The sequence below is a fragment of the Penaeus chinensis genome, chromosome 6, assembly GCF_019202785.1.
Source record: "Penaeus chinensis breed Huanghai No. 1 chromosome 6, ASM1920278v2, whole genome shotgun sequence".
In the NCBI taxonomy this organism is placed as follows: Eukaryota; Metazoa; Arthropoda; class Malacostraca; order Decapoda; family Penaeidae; genus Penaeus; species Penaeus chinensis.
Window position 1 is genome coordinate 31,419,549 of NC_061824.1, and position 24,886 is coordinate 31,444,434.

General features: G+C 40.4%; 1 protein-coding gene across 1 annotated transcript; it reads right to left on the minus strand.

Moving 5' to 3' along the window:
- Positions 1–7,253: 7,253 nt before the first annotated feature.
- LOC125026339 (venom protease-like) lies at positions 7,254–21,153 on the minus strand. Its single transcript, XM_047614713.1, has 10 exons — positions 21,012–21,153; positions 20,707–20,765; positions 20,288–20,323; positions 19,710–19,809; positions 19,399–19,507; positions 18,985–19,124; positions 16,846–17,003; positions 11,026–11,121; positions 10,387–10,535; positions 7,254–10,083 (listed from the first exon to the last, which is right to left on the minus strand). The coding sequence occupies exons 1-10, from the start codon at positions 21,020–21,022 to the stop codon at positions 9,922–9,924; spliced, it is 1,020 nt and encodes a 339-aa protein (XP_047470669.1). The 5' UTR covers positions 21,023–21,153; the 3' UTR covers positions 7,254–9,921.
- Positions 21,154–24,886: the final 3,733 nt, after the last annotated feature.

The window sequence follows — 24,886 nt, forward strand, 5'->3', positions numbered from 1 at the left end:
TGTTACTGTTAATATTATTATTATTATTATTATTATTATTATTATTATTATTATTATTATTATTATTATTATTATTGTTATTGTTATTATTATTACTATTGTCATTATTAGTAGTATTGTTATAATTTTTTTTTTTTTTTATTCTGTTATTACTATCATTATCATCAACATTATTATTGATATCATTATTATTATTATTATTATTATTATTATTATTATTATTATTATTATTATTATTATTATTATTATTATTATTATTACTATTACTATTACTATTACTATTATTATTACTATTACTATTACTATTACTATTATTATTATTATTACTATTATTATTATTATTACTATTATTATTATTACTATTATTATTACTATTACTATTACTATTACTATTACTATACTATTATAATTGTTGTTATAATAGTTATTATAATTGTTATTATAATTGTTATTATTATTATTATTATTATTATATTATTATTATTATAATTATAATTATAATTATAATTATAATTATGATTATAATTATGATTATAATTATAATTATAATTATGATTATAATTATAATTATAATTATAATTATAATTATAATTTATAATTATAATTATGATTATGATTATGATTATGATTATGATTATTACTACTACTACTACTACTATTACTACTACTATTACTACTATTACTACTACTATTACTACTACTATTACTACTACTTCTACTACTACTACTACTATTACTACTACTATTACTACTACTATTACTACTACTTCTACTACTACTACTACTATTACTACTACTATTACTACTACTATTACTACTACTTCTACTACTACTACTACTATTACTACTACTATTACTACTACTATTACTACTACTTCTACTACTACTACTACTATTACTACTACTATTACTACTACTATTACTACTATTACTACTACTATTACCACTACTATTACTACTACTATTACTACTACTATTACTATTACTATTACTATTATGATGATGATGATGATGATGATGATGATGATGATGATGATGATGATGATGATGATGATGATGATGATGATGATGATGATGATCATGATCATGATCATGATCATGATCATGATCATGATCATGATCACAATCATGATGATGATGATGATCATGATGATGATGATCATGATGATGAGGAGGATTACTATTACTATAATAATAATAATAATAATTATTATTATTATTATTATTATTATTATTATTATTATCATTATCATTATCATTATCATTATCATTATCATTATCATTATCATTATCATTCAACTTCAACTTCAACTTCAACTTCAACTTCAACTTCAACTTCAATTATGGTTTGAAAGCTAAAAATGTTAGGTGAGCAGTTATGTGCTAAGCTATTTAAAGTAAAAAGTAAAAAATGATGCTTCAGAGAAAAAACCTCATTAATCAGAGTTTGTAAGAAACTGATGATGAATAACAATAACCTTGACTAACTATAAAATAATCAAGAAGTAATAGTGGTAATTGTGTGTATGTACTCTCCTCTTTAGTACAAATGATCTCAATTTTATATATTTCATGGATGAAATTCTCAGGATTTATAAATGTATATTTAATGGTGGTTATAATGAGAATATGTAATGAATACAGAAACAAGTATCTCTGTATGGCAAAATGGCAAGCATCTATCTATTGTATCTTGACCATATACTTCTATGATTACTTTATCAGAATCCGCATGCCCTTTTAAATAAAAGCAGCTCATTGGATATAATGTCAATATAATGTTGAATGAATGTAATAATTTTCACACAAAATAACATTTGTATATAAACACGTTTTTCTCACCAAGAGTTTTTTTTTAATCACAAAGTAGAAAAATATGCAAAGGGTATTATTAAGAAAACATTTAATTATTATATATTTATTATATATCTATTTATCCTTAAAGCACTATCCTAATACTGTTGCTTTCATTTTTATAGAACTACTGTTAAAATTAATTGTCACCCAAACTCTTCAGTATCAGTAGGATATTAATTTTAAGTAGAATAGAAATTATGTTCATAATTTGAATATGAGATGTACATATTTGTTTATATTTATTGGAAAAGATGTGTAATGTACATGTTCATAAATGTATTTTTCTAGCTATGGTTCTTTAATAACATAGTGTTTGTAGTATATGTTTATTGCATACATCACCTATTCAGATTATATTTTTGTTATGATTTAAAAAAGAAAAGAAAAAATAAATTATATAGGAAAGGGCTTGTGCATAACACTAATTAAGTGATGTGCAGTTCCTTTATAAATATTCTGAATTAAGCTTTTGTGTGTTTGATTGATTGATGCATGATAGCATGTTCAGAAGAATTATCTTAGGCTTTGCCTGAGATAATTTTTCTAATTTTACTAGTCTTTATAACGTGATTTTTTTCTGTACTGAATTTGAAAACTGGTTGTCCAAAACACTGTCAAAATTTAGTCAAGGAAAGAGTGATGTCATCAACATAAAGAATTGTTTAAATTAATTGTTTCTATAGTCCTATTAATTGTTGTGTGTGTGTGTGCGTGCGTGCGTGCGTGCGTGCATGCATGGGTGCATGTGTGTGCGTGCGTGCGTGCGTGCGTGCGTGCGTGCGTGCGTGTGTGTATGTGATATCATCACTGGGGGGCTAAGCCATGCCATGACCTCCTAGGTTGTCCCATGGGCCTCCCACACCCAAGATTGTCTCGCAAAGAAGTAACCTGATGGGCAGGGTTGTTCACTGGGAAAGGAGCTAGTTGCTGATATAGCCCGAGTTTTTGGTCCTGAATTAGGCAAGTAACAGGTCCCATGCCAGTCTCATGGTGTAGCCGTCCTGCCATAGTTGTCCTGCAACTGAACCCCATGATCTGGCATAGGGCCTTGTTACAAAAGGCATCAAGAAGTATTGTTTCCATAAAGCAAAACTGGAAGTATTTAGGTCTTGAAGACACATAGCTTGGACCTTCTGTATAGGTACTGGCATCTCCAAATGTTCAGTTCATGGCTCATGCTGCCAGACTAGTCCAACTACTGACTTTTTGGTCTGACAGCCTAGAGACATGAATTATGCTACCAAGATATGTAAAACTCTCTGACTTCAATGGACTTCGGGTTCCCCTAACAGGCCCCCACAATCCTATCCAGTTGGATAGTAGCTCGCCCATTATCCAGTCCATGCAAATGTTGAAAAGTGACGGTGCAAGGACACATCCTTGCCTCACCCCTGAGTTAACAGGGAAGAAGTTTGACAGGTCCCCTCCACACTTTACAACACTTTCAGTACCAGAATATAGGTTTGCTATTAAGCTAATTATCTGTGTTGGAATTACCCTAAGTCTCAGGATCTCCCATAGAGACTTGTGATGTACTGAGTGAAATGCTTTCTTGTGGTTGATGTAGGCTGCAAGCAACCCATGACGGAACTCACAAGTGTTCCACAATGACTCGAAATGCTATGATATGGTCAATTGTGGACTTACCAGAAAAGAATCCAGACTGCTCCAGTCTCGGGTGCCTTAGTAGGTGGTCATGGATCTGTTTCAGAAGGATGTGGGCGAAGACCTTGCCAGGTATACTGAGCAGTAGGATGCCATGGTAGTTGCTACAGTCCCATTGATCTTCTTTCCGCTTCCAAAGAGGGATGACCACACCCCTCAACAGGTTAGGGGGAATTGAACCAGAGTTCCAGATGGCAGCCAACAATGTATGCAAGCACAGGTATTGTGTTCCACTTTTGTCCAGAGTAATTGCTGAAGGGTCTGGTACAACTGCTCAAAATACTCAGCCCAAAGTTCACGAAACCCAACATGATCTGAGATGATTTGTGCATCCACCAAGCAGACTGCAGTTATCTGCAAGGAAGGTTTGGAGTTTATTTTTCTCAGGGCTTGGTAGGCAGGGCAAAGGTCATTTATCAAGAAATGGCCTTCAACTTCCTCAGCAAGGTTCCTGATGAACTTTTCCTTGTCCCTTCTCAGCAGTGTTCGATCCCTGTGCACCAAGGAACAGTGGAAATCATGATTGCCATTTAGTTGAGCCATGTGACATGCTTCTGTGGCCTTCAGTGTCTCCAGTGAGATGAAATTCTGTCGCGTGTTCACTGATGGACTCCTGCGCTGCATCAAGTGTTCATGCTTGAAGGACTCCCACAGATCTACTGGGTCTGCCGTTTTTCGGGTACTGTGAATCAATCAGAGACTGCCATGGTGAATGCACAACTCTCCCTCAATCTTGACCCCATGAGCCTGAAATCCTCAATCTGTGGGACCTAGCAAAGTCCCAGAGAAGGAGGCTGTTGTCGCTATTGGGATCATCTCCAGAGCCATGGGGACAGTAGTGAACTTGATCACAGCTGGATACCACATTAAAGTTGCCAAGGACAATATGAATGCCTTGTCTGCCACGTGTGTGGGGTGTATATGTATATATATAATTTATATACACATATATAATATATATATACACATATATGATATATACACACATATATGTTTTAGAAGAATGTGGGCGAAAACCTTGCCTGGTATACTGAGCAGTGTAATGCCACGGTAGTTGCTACGGTCCCAACGATCCCCTTTCCCCCTACAGAGAGGGATGACCGCACCCCTCAACAGATCAGGGGGAATGGTACCAGACTGCATACAAGCCCCGTGCCATAGGTTCACCCCCAACCTTTAGCAGTTCAGCAGGGATATAACATACACCAGTGGACTCTTGCGCTGCATCGAGTGTTTTGAGCTCTTGTTGAAAATATAAATCCCTATCTGAGACTACGTGAAATATGTCTGAAAAAATATTTCGCTCTGATTGGCTAGCCGGAGAGAATCAAACCGAATCAAGTTGAAGGCAAACACTTTGATACGAAATGGAAAGATGTTTCAACAGGTTTCAACAATGTATGCGTAAAGGGCAAACGTGTATCAGAATGTATCAAAGTAATAGGGGTTTCGATGTTATAAAAAAGGCCTATATTGTTCGTATATTTTTTTTCTCTTGGTCAGTTTATATTTGTTCTTATACATGGGTGATATAATAACTAATAGATCAGTAGAGAAATATCAGGCAACAGCCTGATCACATACGAAAAATGTTAAGTAAACGATGCTCACACTGTTACAGTGACTTCATCAAACGAAGACATACTGTGTCTATATTTCTTAATATGATGTGGGTCGAGAACTTGATCATGTATTATATTGTTTTAACATCAACTCATGACCAATTAATGCCCAGATAAGACGGGCAGATCCGAAATGAAAGAGATGAAAGCAACAGAAAACCCAAAGGAGAAACATGCTTAAAAGCTGACTTTTGAGGTCGAAAGGATGAACTACAATGCTACTTGGGTAAATGCCCATTAACGTATCGAGTTCCCAAAGTATTCCATATTCCAAACCAGATCTTCATTCCGGTAAAAAAATACAGGAATAATCACCCTCTACAGCTAAGGTTCTTTCCCTGGGGTCCATGGAGGAGTTTCAGGGGGTCCGTGAGGATCAAATTAAAATTTACATTCATAGTATTATCATGATTATTTAGATTATTATAGTTTGATAATCAAATTACAACAAATAAAGTGCATTAAACACACTGCAGAAAAAGTTGTGTATATGTAAATATTTCTGGCGAAGGGGGTCCATAGCTTTTATCAGATTCTTAAAGGGGTCCGTGACTTTAAAAAGGTCAATAACCACTGCGCTAGAGATCACTTGCAGAACCCGAGAGCGCAAGGAAAGTCTCTTTTCCTCCTTTGAAATGAGAGGTTTTCAAAAAGCCTTTTTCTTCTGTAGGTCTTAAAAAGAGCCATTGTTCACATAAATGTACATGCTTGTTAACAGAAAAAAATGAGTTTTTATGTATGAATTTTACGTATGAACTATAAAATTGCTGAGTTGTTGAATTAGACGATATGTTCTGGGTGTCGAGAACAACCTGCAAGTTGGAAAGGAATATTTATCTTTGCCATAGTTTAATGAGTAGGCCTTATCATCTTTTCAGAGGTGCATTTAAATTAGGACTGGGTTAGTGTCAGTCAGTTTGTCAAAAGTAATTCTTTTACATAAGTATATACATTTCTTAATACCAAGTCGTGGCTTGCGATCTTAGTATATTTAAGCCCAGTTTATTCCATTACCCTAGTGAAACCCTTGATTAGTAAAGTAAAGAAATTTTCAGTAATACCAGAGTTCAGTCACAAAAAGTATCAGTCAAATTCTAGTTGGAGGAGAAAACAGAATGCCGTGAGCAGTCGACGTCAGTTTTCTCTCAGCAACATCTTGTGGACATTAAATATACTGGCCGTTTATCATACGCATAAGGCTTAGGCGGGTTTTGCGTGGATGAAAGTGCCGTTTCAAGATCTTGAGATTAACGTGTTTGAATCTCTTTGTTCCTCACAGGTATAGGGCTGATTATTTTCTTACTATCAATTTATATGTAATATAGTGAACTGTCGCAGGGCGGTTATAGAGAAAAGAAATTCAGACAAATAAATATGATAATACATAAAGTTAAATTATGATTCTCACTGCGGTCGTTGTCAGAATCGATTTCATATGCATATTCTGTTTGCGTTCTATTGACTAAAAAACTGCCACTGTAACACTTTCAAATGCATATTCTATCAGGTCCGGTATTACAACCACTGTCATTTTCTTAGTTTTTTACCGTGGAATAGTCTGTTTGATTGATCTTATTATTAGTTCTCGCGAATGTCATTAGAAAATGATAAATGAAAGTCAAGTCCTAACTTCTTTACGTAATACTTTAAGAAAAAAATATATAAAATCAATGCGACAAGGGAAATGATAGAACAATTAAAAGGGGAAAGGAAAATGTTTAATTTAATTTATATTCATTGCTTCATTGGAAAGTTTGCCTGGAATAAGAGAACGACTTATAACTGAGGAACTGGGAATCTGGGCGAACACACAACGCATATAATTTAGTCAATGGTGTAAAAAAGACATAAAGAAGTGTTTCTGCTGTTAGTTGCACTCATTGCAGTTACAACTGCACGGCCACCGTCTTACGGGTAGTATGGTTCCTACGTGAGTGTACGCTTGACTTTCGGTCACGAATTCGTCTTGCCAAGAATCCCAGGAGTTCAACTTAAAGTGTCTCCCATCCCTCTGCCCATACTACGTTCTTCAGAGCTCAACTTCCTCGTCTTATATATTCGGAAAATGATGCAAATGGATACTGGAATATAAATAAATAAAGTCCAGTCTGTAATCGTTATTTTAATTGCATATCACATGTGTAAGAATACTGAAGCTAAATCAAAATCCATTCTATATTCTCTTTTACGTTGTATATCTAAGTTCTCCCTTTAATGTAGCCATGAGTATTCCATTAATGTTCATTCTGTTATCAGCATCTACTTGGTCTGAGAAATGCTACTGTAGAAACCACAAGGAAGAGTTGCGTTAATTTATCACGTTTATAGGGATTATATAAGTACTTTGTTGGATCATATAAATAGTTTATATATATATATATTACATGTACAGTTGCACTCATGTAAATGAGAGTGGTGATATTCAAATTCAAAACTGGAATGGTTCTCATGCAGCCACCTTTACAATTGCAAAGCGGTTTTCCATACACATTCTCAACTGCTTATAATTTAGTCTGACATATTCGTTCAATGTGTACAGGGTCAGCTGATGTTGACTATTAATCCCCAAAGTGCTGTCCTTTAGGTGCCCATTTTCTCTGTGACCAATAACTACTTGCAGTTGTCGGAAATTGCAGCTCAAAAATATGGCCTTCGAAAAAATTGCGGTGCCTCTGGATAAGATATACTTCTGGATAAATATACCTCTGGATAAGATACACTTCTGGATAAATATACCTCTGGATACGATATGCCATCTTTTTATCACAGACATAGCAATATCTTTGAAGATATGAAGTAATTATATATTGTTAATGAGTAAAATACTGTACATCGTCAGTGCTCTCGACTTGAAAAAGGAAATGTATAATATATATGTGCACACACACACACACACACACACATATATATATATATATATATATATATATATATATATATATATATCCAGACGAAAAACGTGTGCACACTAATGCGATTTTTTTTGTATTTTACCTTAGCTTACCTTCTGTAAATGTATAGAAAATCACTGATTACTTTGTAATTTTGTTAATCCTAAATCCTGCAATGGATATAACATAGTTATTTAAAATATAGCCATTGAGCAAACACTTATATATATAGGTTATATGCGATCGATTAATACAACAACTGTTAAAAATATTTTCTACGGAATTTTCTGTTACTTTACTTCTATCATTAACCAGAAAATGGCAAATGGAAGTCAAATCCCAAAATACGTTTACGCAAGGGGTCATCCATTTCTTCATCATTTTCACAAGCTTACAAAAAATACTCTTTTTCCAAACGCTGTCCCCCCTCCAGAGAGTACAAGGCAAAAAGATAAAAAGGACAACCTCTCCCATAGGATCTCTAATTTGATCAGGATCATTTTTATGATTTTCCTAAAGCGTACGCCATAAATGGAGGAAATTAAAAAAGATGACCCTGATGGTGAACAAATTAATAAACAAAAACTTTTTTTTTTCCACATTTTGCTTCATTTTCCGCACTTTATCTTTTTAACGCACGACGCACACTTTCATTTGTCATTAGTTACGATGCCCGCCGTAACTATAGTTTTTTTTCTGAACGTCAAAACTTCAGCACACCTCAGGTGACCTTTAACTGATTAAGGGTTTCAAAAGTAAACAAAGCACTTTAGTTTGACTGACACTAACCCAGTCCTAATTTAATTAAGGGCACGACCGAAAAGATGATAAGGCCTACTCATACACTATTCCTCTCCACCTTGCAGGTTGTTCTCGACACCCACAACATATCGTCTAATTTAACAATATAACTCAGCAATTTTATAGTTCATACATAAAATCTAACCCATTTTTTTTAGTAATCCCTCCTTTGAACAAACAAGTACATTTACATGAACAATGGATTATTTTAGGGCCTAAAGAAGACTTTTTGAAAACCAAAGGAGGAAAAGAGGCTTTCTTTGCACCTTCGGGTTCTGCAAGTGATCTCTACAGTCACTGACTCCTTAAAGAATCTGATGAAAGATAAGGACCCCCTTCCCCAGAAGTATACACATTATCACTTTTCATTACAATGTGTATTATTTATTGCAATTTGATTATTAAACTATAAAAAAACACCACTAATAAGAATGTAAATTTTCATTTGGTCCTCACGAACCCCCCGAAACTCCTCCATGGACCCCAGGGAAAGACCCTTTGCTATAGAGGGTGATTATTCCTGTATTATTTTTACCGGAATGAAGATCTGGTTTGGAATACGGAATACTTTGGGAACTCGATACGTTAATGGGCATTTACCGAAGTAGCATTGTAGTTCATCTTTTCGACGACTAAAGTCACTGATTCTCCTATTAGTTTTGAATGATTCGATGTCGCTTCTCGAGGATCTTATTAAAGAGGTTTTAGGAAAGTTACCTCTTTGGGTTTCCTCTTGCTTTCATCTCTTTCATTTCGGATCGGCCCGTCTTATCCGGGCATTAACTGGTCTTGAGGCGGTGTTAATTAAAACAAAACAAAACATGATCAAGTTCTCGAACCACATGAACCGCATCATATTCAGAAATATTGATACAGCATGTCTTCGTTTAATGAACACGGTTTTAATAGGTGTAAGGGATTCCATTTAATAGTTTAAAGGGAAAAATCAAGAACGGATTTTTCACGATTTATCGGTAATTACTTAAAATGAATTTTCTTTATCTGTTTCTCTCTTTAAATGCAGAAAACGTTTGCCAGTCGAGAACAGGTTATCAGCAAGAATCAATGCTGCGTCAGAGAGGTTCTCACTCTATATTGTTCTTGATCCAACGGAGGTAGGCGCCTACTCGCGTGTAGATTCCGGGGAAGTCAGGGTTGCCGCACCCGACGCCGAGCGAGACCGTGCCAACAACGTAGAACCTGCGGGTGTTGACGTCAAAGTAGTTGAGAGGCCCGCCGCCATCACCCTGTAGGGAGAAAGTGCCTGCTGAATAGTAAGTTTAGGAAGGACGTTATGTAGCGGGGTAACGCATAAATAAGCGTGTGTGCTTTTAAGTTTATGTATTTACATGTGTAGAGAAACGATATAAAGGAACTATAATATTAGAAGGGTCACACTTGCCATCGTAATTAGGGTTAATCGATGTTAAAGATTACAGATTACAAATTGCGCCGTAATATATTATAAGTATTTCCAACTAGTTTACTTTAATCTAGAACATCCGATGACTGTCAGCCTACACACTTAAAAGAGACAACAAACCACTTACGCCACAGGAGTCTCCACTTTCGCTGCCTGCACACAGCTGTGAGTCCGTGATGGCGACTTTAAAGTTCAGAGTGTCATACTTGGCCTGACATGTGCCCAAATCGACCACGTTAAGCACTGCTGAAACTGGTACTTTCGATGGCTCAACATCTGTTAAATGTGAGAAAGAATAATAATCACATTTCTTATATAAAAGATCTTTAGCTATATACTCTAAATTCATCTATATGTATGTATAAATATCTGTATATCTATATATTTCTATCCATATCTTTCTATATTTTTTTCTCTCTGCACACAGGATTTACAAATTTATGTATATTTATACACACGCATATACAAATGACTAATATCGCCAGTGCACTGTACTGTACGAGGTCTTGTTCTGTTCTCTGTTGGATGGGTTCGATTTCAGGTCAGAGATAATACCTATATATTTATCTTATGTATGTAAGGTTTTGATTAGGTATGGCAATGAGGTCATTGTCTATATCTTGTATGTATACGGGTATATGAAAGGCTAAGTTTATTTTATGTGCAGCAAATGAACAAATGTGTGTATAGTATATAGAGAATGAATTGCTTTGAATCTTGTGTATTACTTCCTTCTCTGGCAGTTCTGCCATTGCCTGTGACTCACCGGTGGCAGTACGGCCATAGCCAACAACAGCAAGATGTTTAGACAAGAATTCCTCGCTCCGGTAGTTGAAAGGAAGGCAGACTGGCCGAATGAAGTCTGTCAATGGATAACACGTTAATGGATATCATGGGAAGTGGAGGAAAACAACAGCAACGCCAATATTCACTTCTCCGTCATTAAAAAAGAGGCAAGTAATTATGAGATTGACAGCTTCACTGCTATCCATTTCCAGATTGTAAATTAGGTGCTTTTTAGTCTCCAATGATCAGAATGTAGACACATTTACCCTTTATATCAGTAAATTAGTACTTTCAGTTAATCATTTGAACTATTTCATTATAGCTACATTATCCATTAAGTGCATGATACATAGTCTAATGCATGAAAAGTTATAAAAAATGATTTTGAGATACAAACACAGATAAGTATGTAAATATACCGAAGATCAAATGAATAATTATGTTGATATATAACGAAAATAAATGTACAGATTGAGAAGCAAAGAAACACACATGCAGTGATAGATTCAGTTGTATATACTGACATACAGATAAACTGAGGGAGAAAAGGATAGTGAGACAAATAGAGAAAGAGACAGTGTATGCATGTTATATATACTATCAGACAAATAGATTGACAAAAATGTAGTGATATAAACTGATGAAGAAAGAAGGATTATCAACACATTTTTACATGCCGATAAACTGAAATGGCTGTCAGCAGGTAAGATGTTCTAAATGCACAATTATTAATTCCTTAATGGTATAAGTTATTATACGTATAAAGCTGTCATGTCTCTACTCTCGGTCGAAATTTGTGATAAGTCATTCGTTGTAATCGATATAAAATCGGTATTGGGAATTAGCAATTACACATTAATTACACATGAACTTTGATGCGAAATGTTTTGGCCTTGGTGTTTACGACCAAGAACATGGCTGGAAGAGAGACATAAACACAGTTAGACATACCCACATGGGCTAGAAATACGGTCACCACCAGGCTAACTGTACAGCCAAGCCTAAATGTGGTGTCTGTAGCAAGGCACACAACAAAGAGGTATGCCTCAAGGCATACAAAGAGGAAAAGAGGGAAACAACAGCCAAATGTCCCAACTGTGCCAAGAAGCATCATGCCTGGAGCCTGACTTGCTCTGTCAGGAAAAAGGCGGCCCTCAGGCGACAAGAGGTTGCTCAAAACCGACCAGACTTTGTTCCTGCCCCACCAGGCACCCATGTCTGGGGAAGGAACAAAAGCGAAAAGGCCTCCCGACCTCCTAAGAGGAAGGAAGCCGCCCCCCAGCCGACACCGGATGTCTCCAACAAAAAGGAGTTTCCGACAATGCCAAAGGTGCAGAAAAAGAAACTAAAGAAAAAAGGTTCTAAGAGCACCACAAAAACCTCCCCAACAGATGATCATCTCCTCTTTGACGAGGACGATATGACTCTCCTGTTAACTGCTGTTGTCTCAGCAGTAGCAACAGCCCTGGGGAGGTCGAGTGAGGAGGCCGAGAAGGCAGTTTCGGTCGCCATGACGGCAATGACCCAGACTGTCGGAGCCCTGAAGGGAAGAAAGCTGGTTAGAGCAAAACCAGCCTCACCCTCACCCCAGGACGAGACTCCCCTCCCCACTCCAAACCAGGCCATGCCTTCACAGGCAGAGCCAAAACAGGCTGAATCTGTGCAGCCAGAGCCAGATCACGCTGACCTTGCCCAGGCAAGGCCAGCAAGACCAGCCAAGAAAAAGCCTGAGAGAAAAGCCGAACCAACCAAAGTCAGAGCTACCAAAGGCTCTCCACCTCCCAGTGGACCCAAGGATAGCCTGACAACAGACGAGGAGCCCTCAACCAGCGAGAACCTCGCAATGGGGTTGTCAGACTCCGACGATGTCTCTGATGTAACTATCACTGAGTAACATCATGACACACCATCTAAGCATCCTACAATCATCAATAGCTTCTCTGCAAAGAACGCTTTTCTCCAAGCAGTAGTGCGATCAAGGAACATTGACATTGTCATGCTCCAGGAGACATTAACAGTGGACACTGTTCGCTTCTCAGGGTACCATGCCTTCACACTGCCACGAACACCTGGCAAGAGAAGCTTGATCACCCTTGTGAGAGCAACAATCCCCTGCTCCACAATAGCCGATGCATCGCACTGTGGAGACGATGTTGAATCCCTTGCCGTCGAGGTTCACCTGGCCGGGGGGCCCCTCAAACTGTACAACGTGTACAGCCGGCCACGCTGTAGAAGCTTAGACATCAGCCAGGTCTGTGCTTCTGCTGCACACAACCGAGTGATCATAGGGGGAGACTTCAATGCACACCACCTCATCCTGGCTCCCTGCCGGGCACCGGATGCGGCCGGCTATCACATAGCCGACGTGCTAGAGACATTCCCTGAGATCGCTCTCCTCAACACCCAAGAGCCAACGCATGTCAGAGGAGGGGTCCTAGACCTCACCCTGGCCACTGCGACTCTGGTGGGGAGGATTGGCTGGCGTGTAGATGAGACCGTCACAAGTGACCATTACGGCACTATAACTACCCTCATGGATGCTGGCCCAGCCGAAATCCTAAGACCGAATCCAAGATGGAAAACAGACAAGGCCAACTGGCAGGCGTTTCAAAACGCCTTGGCCCTCTGTCTGAGATGCAACGATCCCCCACAAAGCGAAAATGTGGAAGTGCTCGAAGCTAGCCTGCTAAACGCCATTAATGAAGCAGCCTCACAGACCATACCCAAAACTCGGCCTGGGTCCAGAAGTCACAAAGACGCCTGGTACTTCAATGACGAAATCAGGGAGGTCAACCACAGGGTGAACATGTGCCGAAAACTATTCCGAAGGCAAAGAACCCCTGACAACTTATCCCTCCTAAAGGAGGCTGTCACAGATGTCAAGGAAACTGCCAACAGAGTCAGGCAGGAAAAGTGGCTGGAATGGTGTGAGTCCTTCGACCACCAAACCACCCTTTCAGAGCTGTGGCAACGGGTCAAGCGAGCTACCAGCCGCTCAGCCCCGAGGTGCACCCATCACGACCCCCAAGCAGAGGCTAACAGACTGGCGCACGAGTTCTCTGCGAGAACGAGCAGCAACAGTCTGCCAGCCGAGCTGAGGGCAAGACAAGAGTGTCTACAGCCAGACAGACATGCTCAGATCAGAGAAAGGGCAGCCGAACCCGATAACTCAGGTGTTATCTTTTCTCTGAGGGAACTAAGGAAAGCCTATAAAACCAGTTCGTACCCCATTATCTCCCACCTAGGACTAGCAGGTGAGCGTGCACTCTTGCAACTCATCAACAAGTCCTGGGAAACTTCCACTCTACCCCAGAGTTGGAAGAGGGCTATCATAGTTCCCGTCCCAAAACCAAAGGAGCCGGGGAAGTACCGCCCCATCTCTCTGCTCAGCTGCCTGGCCAAGACGGCTGAGAGGATGGTACTAAACCGGCTTCAGTGGAAAACGGGACCCCCGCACGAACACCTCCACAGGTTCACAAGGGGCATTGGCACAGCACACAGCATAGCCACCCTCCTAAGCACAATCAGCAAGGGCCCAGCTGTGGTGGTATTCCTTGACCTGGAGAAGGCTTTTAAACTGTCAAGTCTGCTTGCCATTCAGGAAAGCCTGATCCAGAAGGGAATCAGAGGAAAGCTCTTGGCTTGGATAGGTGACTACTTCAGGAACAGGACTGCCAATGTCAAATTCCAGGGTCACCTATCGCAGCACATGCCGCTCGAAAATGGAACGCCACAGGGTGGGGTTCTCAGTCCAGCCCTATTCAACACTTTAATGTCCTGCATCCTTAACATAAACCTCCCAGTGGGGTGCCAGATCATCTCGTATGCAGACGATCTCGCTATCACCTCCAATGGACCACGCAGCCAGAATAAAGCCCAGCGTTGTCTGGACCTCGTGTCAGAGGAGTGTTGTAAGACAGGACTAAAGATCTCTGCAGCCAAATCCAAAGCCATGGCTCTGAGACAGAGAGTTCGAGGCACAAGACTGAAAATCCAGGGAGTGGAATTGGAATGGGTCCAGGACTACCTATACCTTGGGGTAAGGATAGACCGGACCCTCTCCTTCCATAAGGAGGTCCAGTACCTGGTTGACCGAACCAAAGCAAGACTGTCCGTCATGAGAGCAATGACTGGGAGACGCATAGGGGCCAGACACAAAGTACTAAGATCATTCTATGTATATGCTGTCCGGCCCATTGTGGACTATGACTCAGTCGCTCTAATTGCTGCAAAGAAAAAGCACACAGACAAATTAGAAACAGTCCAAAATGAAGCTGCCAGGATCATTCTGGGTGCCCCGAGGTGGACGAAGGTCCTCAACCTCCTGATGGAGGCAAACCTTCTCCCCCTGGACTCACGAATCGATCTAATGGCAACACAATTCCTGTTAAAGGTCATCCAGGCTCCCAGGAACACAAGCCTAAGACAAAAATTAGTCAGATGCCTCGAACAAGACAACGAGCTCGTTGCAAACAACTCCTGGCTGTCTCATACAGCCAGGGTGTTGATACGCCATCAGCTCAAAGAACAGCTTCTTGCTAAGGGCATGGACTCCCCCCACCCCGACTTTGCCGAAGCCCCGCTGTGAGCACTGAGCCTGATAGAGTTCAACATAATGAGCCTGTCAATGAAAAAGAGCCTATACCCCATGCCTAGCCTAAAGGCAGAAGCCCACAGGGTCATTGCAGCCATCACTCCTCCGGGTAGTAGAACATACTACACGGATGGATCGGTCGATCCCTTGAGCCACACTGTAGGCGCCGGCTTTGCAGCTAGGGATGCCACGCGATCCATGAGGGTAACAGACAACGCCTCCTCGCTACAGGCAGAGGCAGTTGCAATCATGGGAGTCCTAGGCCTCGCGTCCCTAAGGGAAGGACACGTGGTCATACACACAGACTCCAGGGCAGCCATTGACTGTCTTCAGCACAGCTCACCCACAGACAACATCTACCTACTGACCACGATTCTCACAATGGCACAGAGAATTCTTGCTCATGGTAGAAGAATTATCATCAACTGGGTCCCAAGCCACATCGGCATCAGAGGGAACGAGCTTGCTGACAGACTAGCCGTCGCTGGCAGGGGTATGCCCCCAAATCCCATGACGATAAAACCGAGCCGAAAATTACTTATGGAGAAGTGTGCCTTGGTCGGTCGTACCTTCCTACGGCAGCTCCACAGAGGAAACGAGAACCTCCCCCTCGGCCAGCTGGTACTCAGACGCCACAGGCTATGAACCACTGGCACTCTCTGAAGTAAGCAACAGAGGTACCGAAGTCATTCTTCACAGAATGCGCCTAGGTTACCACTGTGCATGGCAGATTATCCCAACAATCGAACGCGATGAAAGGTGCTGCAAGCACTGCGGCGAGCCGAACGCCACGCTAGTCCACTTCCTAGAAAATTGTGACCATACACAATTCCTGAGACATGGACCGCCCACAACAGCCGCCGTGCTGGTAAAGAGGCTAAGCGAAATGCTTACACCATGGCGGCAGGAGCGCCTGCTGGCAATCCCGCCGCCACGGTAAGCACCGAGTGTCAGACAACTCAATTAGACAGCCGTAAAAAGCCAACACAGGCCGGGCCATATTTAGAAGGCCCGGGCGAAGCTAGAACTTCGCAAACCATACAGTCAGTCCCACATGGGTTAATAAATGTAAGCTTAAATCGACAGAAATATTAACAGATTGTCACGCTTAAAGGGATAGACAGACATGCAACAAGGTAAGAATTCAGGTAGACAGAATAGGCAGCTAGACAGATAGAAAGACAATTCAAAACATCACAAACTCACCATTGAATTCAACGTCCCTTTCTAGAGTCAAGATGGATATGTCGTCTCTGTGAGTAATTGTATTATATCCTGGATCAGTGTGGTTCAGGACGACCAGATCTATGTGATTAGCCTCGTCAGTGCGGGACAGGTCGAAGTCACCGAGACGAACGTAATATCTGAAGAATAAAAAATGGCATTATTGAAATAAACACATGCATTAGTTCATTTCCTTAGGGCGTTACTCAAGTGTGGGAGACTGGCAGTATTATTACCCAGTGTGCTAAGGAGGATATAGGTGTCATATTATTTGAATATTCGCAGTAACATCCATTCATACAAGGAAAAAAATAAATGGAGATAAAACCGTCTCTTTTTATTTTAAATTCAAACTCTATCATTATCCTGCTGCTCTTTTCTATAAACTTGTCACAGACCGGCAGCCTGTGACTCCCACACTGTACTTTGTTAGCATTGCTTTGGGGAAATAGATGTTGTAGATATTGTTTTGATATGTAAGTAGATGTAAAGGGTTTAGGTAAATTACATGTGATATATGATTATGGTTTTGTTGATAAGCAATCATTAATACAATTGTTTTCTTATATTTATTTATTTTTAAATTTTAATTGCATATACTCGCTCTTCCTTGACTGTAAAACGCATGTGAAGCGGGATACCCTCACCTGTCACCTATAAACTAAGTGGTCGGTCATTTTGCCGCTGACCCCTGCTTGCGTTAGCAGTACCTTGCACCTACTCGTGATTTCTCTGCTTGTATTTGCTTTATATATATATATATATATATATATATATATATATATATATATATATATATCACATTGTATTGGTGATAATCGTATTGGCATTAATTGTATGTATTATTTGTAGCCTTTTTGCAGTGCATGGAGACATAAAAACAAGATTCGCAGTGCATATGCGTTACGCCCCTTCCTGACCAAGCTATTCTACACACGTGATTGTGATTTACCGAACCAATATTCTTGTTTTGTTTTATTATGTATGATTATGGGTTGTGGAATCTATATGGAATAAAATGAATATGTTGAAACTGTTATGCATATCCCTCCAAATTGAACACTAACAAGACACCGGAGAATTATTAGACCAATTAAAAGAAAACCCTTACAGTAGATATGATGAATAAAGGCATGGTCACACCAGCGTTTTTTTCTTTTTCAGCAATATCCTGTCGGCGATTTCCCGCCCTTGATTTCTGAAACAAATATGGCGTCTTGTGGTTGCCCGCACCACCCTTCGTCGCAGGTTATTTGTCATCTGCTGTAGAAATGGAGGCTCAACGATTACTAAAATGACGTATATGGTTTGTGGTTGCAAAGAAGAAATAGAAAAAGTGTATCATAATCTGCAGCAAGAACTTCGTTTGGAGCATTGCATTGCTATAGACAAGCTCCATTGAAGAACTTGGAAGAGCCGCGCATGTAAACAATGATGACGTCACGGATACTCTCCAGTGAGAGTAAAAATAATCTGTCTTCTTCTGTTTCTTTTTATAGGGTTTTAGACTATACTATTGTCTATATCCCCTGGATCCCTTTCTTCGAATCTTCTCTGTAGCTTACATATAATCAATTATATTTGTTCTCTGTAGTTGCAGAGTAAAAATAATAAGTACGCTTAGAAAATATAAAGATATGGAATGCAATATCAATTAAAAATATGAAAATTGAAATATTTATGCCTATGATTATTATTTTTGCTGTTGAGTATTTTTTTCTAAACAGACTACACTGGAAAAGTTAAAGTTACTGCACATTTATCGTTGAAAAAAAAAAAACGCTCATGTGGGCCGCCTCTTTAAGAGAGAGACAAGTAAGTAGACGCTGAATAACAAATGGAAGATAAGCAAATAGATAAGATATATAATTATTGAGAAAATTAATGACAAATGGCTGCGGGATGGGTATATACCGAGAGGAGGAGTAATCAAGGTCTTTCTTAAGACAGGAGAATTTCTCTTCAGTAAGCTAATTGTTGGAAATTAGCTGTATTTACAGGGACAAAGTAGAAAGGATGCGAGATAGAATGGAACTGCAAAAAGATAAAATAGGAACAATGAAGAGTATGGAAATTGAGGTACTAGTATAACAAAGGAAAACAAAACAAAAAAATACTCACTGGCTTATACCACTTTCTGCAGACATGCAATGAGCGCCTGTGAGAACATGGCGACGTGTGATAAGGGATCCTCCACATACTGGAAGAAAGGTGTTTGGGAAAGGTGTTCCAATGGCAGCAAGCCACGGCCACGCACCGCGCTGTTAGAAGGAATATGTAAGTATTATCTGGGAATCTGTAGTGTGCTTAACTTCTCGTAATTATAATAATGATAGTAAATGTAATCACAGTCATAATGATGTTACAGGTAAATCTAGGTAATAACATATTGAAAAAGTGAAATGATAATGTTACGTAGTGAAGATGAACCTAGAATATTATTATTTACAGTACGTTATGCAACTATGTGTTGAATCTCAACAAATATGATGTGATATACCAGGATGCTTTTTCCTAGAACACGTAACCATTTACCCTCTGAATATCGTTCGGAGGACCTGAAGGCTCAGAAAAGCCGCATTCTTCCTCGGTTGGAATGAGAGGCTTAGAAGAGCAGCATCTCGAGACGTAGTTCAGCAACTGCCTGCAAGCATCCGAACTCCATTGTAAAAAGAGTTGAATGATTACTGAATTACCAAATGATTAGTGTGCCCACAGGCTTAAGATGTCCCATATGGTCCCTGCTTAAACATCTTAAAGGGCCATGGAAACTGATCATAATAAGAAATTTGACTGATTTTCTTCTTTACTGTACATTTGACATTCATAACCGGCGAGCTACTCACTCTCCCAACGGCGTGTTGAAGAAGGGTTGTACAGCAGGTTCGTTCCTCTGGCTGACAAGACTCAGGTAAGAAGAACACTCAGCCTGGGAGCCGCAGCTGCCTGGAGTATGGGACATGTAAGTGCGAGAGATGTCTAAAAGAGAGAGAAAATGGGGGAAAGAGGATGGAAGGAGAGGGAGGGAGGGAGGGAGAGAGAGAGAGAGAGAGAGAGAGAGAGAGAGAGAGAGAGAGAGAGAGAGAGAGAGAGAGAGAGAGAGAGAGAGAGAGAGAGAGAGAGAGAAGGGAGAAGAGGAAAGGGGAGGGAGGGAGAGGGAGAGGGGAAAGGGGGAGGGAGGGGAGAGAAGGAGGGCAAAGGGGAGGAAGGTTTAAAGTTTTAAAGTTTTGATTCATTGGCTACAGGGAAGAGAATGAGAGAGATAGAGCGAGAGTGAGAAAGAGAGAGTGAGAAAGAAAGACAGAGACATATACATATGTATGTATATATTAGTGTGTGTGTTTGTATGTGTGTGTATGTATATGTGTTTATGTGTGTATGTATATGTGTGGCGTGTGTGAATTTAAAATAGCTCTATACTTACCGTCTGAACCGCCAAGCGAGACGCAGAAAGGACTGACTGTGAAGATACAGGAAAAATCAATTAAAAAAAAATGTACGATCAGAATATATCATATTACTATTATTCAGTCTTCTTTAAAACCGTGCCCATAACCACGGTCACGACAAGCGATAATACCCACGTCCTCTAAAGCATTACCATCTAAAATATAAATACTTTACAATGCGTATACCATAGCTTTCAAAACAACTGAAAAAGAGGCAAGGGAAATCAAAGTCCGTTATCATACATCTTTCATTATAAGGAAATATTCAATTCCGAAAATGAATGAAAATCAATTGAACATGGTGATTTATTCACGTGTGACTAATGCGAACAGTACCATATAATCATTCTTTTGTTGTTACGTTATCCAAGATCAAGAATCAAATAAAACTTACCTTGTCCTTCGGCCGCGTAAACAAACAGCAAAACTGTTCCCAGCCACAGCATTGTTCTGCTGTCAGATCGGAAAGATGGATGGTTTTATTTTGTGTTTTGTGTCAATTCCTGGCGGAGCAGGACCGGGAAGTGACTATAAAAATTTTGGATGAGTGCCAAGCTGGTAGGGTCACTAACACTCCACATGCAATCCGCGTTCACTGGTTAGAAATCTACCGTAAACGTTAGGGTTTGTTATAGACACATAAACCAAATTGAAGCTCATGTATTTTACATTTGCTTTATAAATCAAGGTTTAACTCACTTCCCCGTCATATCCTGAACAAAATCAATTATGCGAAAGAATTCTAGCGATCACCGACTTTCCTGTAGTCGGGGCTATGGACAGCCGAAAACTGAGCGCCTGGGTGAGTGAGCTTAGAGGTTGTGCCTGGAAAGATGATACCTAGTCCGCCTGGGGCAGGAACACGCCAGGACTCTCAAGGTTAAATATCATTTTTTTCTTTCTAATAGGACTATTGTTTCATTTGCTTTCGTATGGATATAGTCACGTCAATATATTTATGCATATGAGTATGATATTTATTATGGGCGTATTCTATTGAAAATTTACAATATATTTTTGAGCATGAGTATACTGACAGCAAAAGTAGGGAGGGAATTCTGAGGCTATTCTAACCCAACCTGACATTTCTTTCCTACTACACTCTCTCTCTCTCTCTCTATATATATATATATTTATTTATATTATATATATACCTATATATCTATATCTATGTCTATATATACAGATTTAGGATGAATCGTATTCATGTTGACACATGTAGAAAAGGATGAATGAGAATGAATATCTTCACAATAAAATATATGTATTTACCGGTTTCGATTATGTCTTTGTCAGAAATACATGTATTTCTGACGAGAGAGATTTAGATCGATAGATAGGTATATATGCATATATGCACACATACACACACACATATATATATATATTGTTTGTGTGTGTGTGTATGGTGTACACACATACACACACAAACACACACACACACACACATACATACATATATATATATATATATATATATATATATATATATATATATGCATATATCTCTATCGATCCGTCTAAATCTCTCTATATGTAGATATATATACAGGGAGATATAATATATATATATAGAGAGAGATATAGATATACTGACTTATATATATATATATATATATATATATATATACTGTAGATATATATATATATATATACATATATATGTATATATACAGATAGATAGATGTAGATATGTATATGTATTCATATATAAGTATATGTATATTTATATATTTACATATATGTATATATTTACACACATGTATAAATGTATCACTATATGTATATACATATATATATATATGTATATATATGGTAGAAAAACCCACAATGTAAAAACTATATTGAAAGTGAGACAACAGTTTCAGAATCTACCTGGATTCCAGCCGATATTGCTCACGATTCTTCCCGGTCCCTCTCCACCAACCATGGCCGCTCTCTCTCCCGGAAACTTTCCAGTCTCACCGCCCGCAGTCCCTGGTCCCACTTCTCCCTCACCTACGCTGTCACCAACCTATCTTCCCTGTCCTTGACCGCCCACCAGCAACCACTCCTTGGCTTCGGTTTTTCCTTTGCCGTCCGCCCTCACCCCCTCACCTCCATCGACATTATTTCATCTTTTGACCGTTTCATCTCTTCTCATAGGAACTCCTTGCCTGATGTCTCTCTCCTTCGTGGTGCTTTCATCCCGGCCCTCGAATCTCTCCTTCATCCTAACCCTTCCATTTCCAGGCGTTACCGCGAGGCCCTTCAAAGCCTGCGCAGGGAGGATGTCACCATTTTGCCTTCTGACAAGGGCAACTCGGTGGTGGTCCTCGACCGTGCCTCCTACCTGCAGAAGGCCCGTGACCTGTTGGACGCCGCTTCCACCTATGCCCCCCTGACCAGCGACCCCTGGGAACGTATTGCTGCTACTTTCCACCGTCGCCTGAAGGCGGTAGCAGCTCGTTTCCCGGAAGCGAACCTCTACCAGAGGTTCAAGGTCATCAACCCTCGTCTCCCTCACTTCTATGGGCTTCCTAAAACCCATAAGCCGGCCGTGCCTTTGCGCCCCATCATCTCTTTTCGAGGATCTGTGACGCACCCTCTGGTAGCTTGGCTGGCGAAGTCCCTCACTCCCTTTCTCGGCACCTTCTCTCCTGCTCACCTCCGCCACTCTCAGGACTACATCTCCCGTGTCCGTGGAGTCCCGCCGGCGACAATGATGAGCTTGGATGTCGACTCCCTGTTCACCAAGGTCCCGCTTGATGACGTCTTCGCTTTCCTTGAGAGGAGCCTCTCCCCAGAGGATCCTCGTCTCCCTCTGCTCACCGACGTCTTCCTCCAGCTGATTCGTCTGTGTGTGGAGTCGAATTCCTTCTCCTTTGTGGGCCGCTTCTACTCCCAGAACTTCGGCGTTGCCATGGACTATCCCCTCTCTCCGGTCTTGGCTAACCTGTTTATGGAATTCTTTGAGTCAGAGCTTCTCCCTTCCGTCTCCTGAGGTATGTTGACGACGTCTTTGCTCTCTGGTGTCATGAACCTGCCCTGACTTCCTGACTCAGCAGAACTCTCTCCCCTTCCATCCGTTTCAAGGTGGAATGGGAGGCTGACAACAAGCTCCCCTGCTTGGACACCCTTGTACATCGCTCTGCTGACCACTTCTCCTTCTCCATATATAGGAAGCCCATGTATAGTGGTATGTACATACACTTCTTCTCATACCATCCTCTCCATGTAAAGAGAGGTGTTGCCACTTCGCTGTTCCTCCGTGCTCACCGCATCTGTGTACCTTGATGGAGAGATCGACTTCCTGCGTCGTTCGTTCTCCAAACTGGGCTACCCTCGTCATGTTCTTGACGCCGCTTTTTCCAGGGCACGGCATACCTTCTACCACGACTCCTCTCCTAAAGAGACCCCTCACCTGCCTGTCCTCAGCCTGCCTTACACTGAGGAGATCTACTCTCTCCGCCGCCGCCCTCTTCACACTCTCAACTGCAGGCTGATCTTTCGCCAGGTGAACACTCTCTGTCATAACCTGGTCCACACCAGCCCACCCTCTTCCTCGAAGGTGGGCACCTATGCTGTTCCTTGTACCTCCTGTGACAAACAATACTTTGGCGAGACGGGCGCCAGTCTCACTAAGCGCCTGTCTCAACACAAGTACACTGTTTCCAGGGGACACAACAACAACGCTCTCTTCTGCCATCAATGGTCATCAGATACACACACACATAATCCTCGGACTGTGCTGCATTTAAATAACAACAGGGAGAGGGAAGTGCCCTGTTACGATAGAGATGCATCTCCATGAAATATTTTTCCTTTGATGGTTTTGCAGTAAGGGTGGGGTTAACTTCCAAATTTCTCAATGTGGAGATTCTGACTCGTGTATGAAACTCTGATGAGGAAACACCTTTTTCAAAACGTCTCGCTTAAAGTAACTGAAATAAAGTAAAACCTGTAATTACAGATCCTTGCGCACTTTATAGTGCTTTGCCAACACTTTTAGTGCTCTTGCTTTTGCAGGTGACACGAGGCTACAGTAGGCGTAGTCAGCACCCTACCTCAGACCCGCAGCTCTCTTTTACACTAGGGTAGCCCTTGTGGCTTTGACCCCTGGGTAGGTAGGCCATGTCGTCTGGGGCGTCTTTTGGGCGCACTTTTTCTTTTGATCTGAATTCTTTTCACCTTCATGTGACTTTCCTGAGCCTACCGGAGTTCTTTGCAAACTCCCGTATTCGCTGGGGGGGGTGGGCATTGAATTACCGTCCTTCGCCTAGGCAAGTTCGACGGTAAGGAAGTGTCCTTCACATAACTCGATCCCTCTGTGGTACTGGAGAACGCAACCAGGGCTGGGATACTCAAAACTACCCGTCCGTTACAAGGCCGAGGAGGGTGTAACCGCTTTACTACATCGTACCTTTCGATCTCCTTACTACATTGTAAACCACCGATACTCAAAAAATAATTACAACGTATTATGCACATTGTAAGGCCCGTGTTTACATTGTAAGTTGATTCCATTGACTACCAAGAGAGGGCAGACTGGTAGTCGGTTGACCAATCAGCAGTTAGCCTATTAGACGTAACAA

What these genes read in the sequence shown, in the direction of transcription:
- LOC125026339 (XM_047614713.1), bottom strand. An exon ending in GCAGAAAGTGGTATAAGCCA is followed by an intron (nt 17,004 to 18,984) that starts GTGAGTATTTTT and finishes TTTATTCTTCAG; the next exon opens with ATATTACGTTCGTCTCGGTG. An exon ending in AAAGTGGAGACTCCTGTGGC is followed by an intron (nt 10,084 to 10,386) that starts GTAAGTGGTTTG and finishes TTCTCCCTACAG; the next exon opens with GGTGATGGCGGCGGGCCTCT.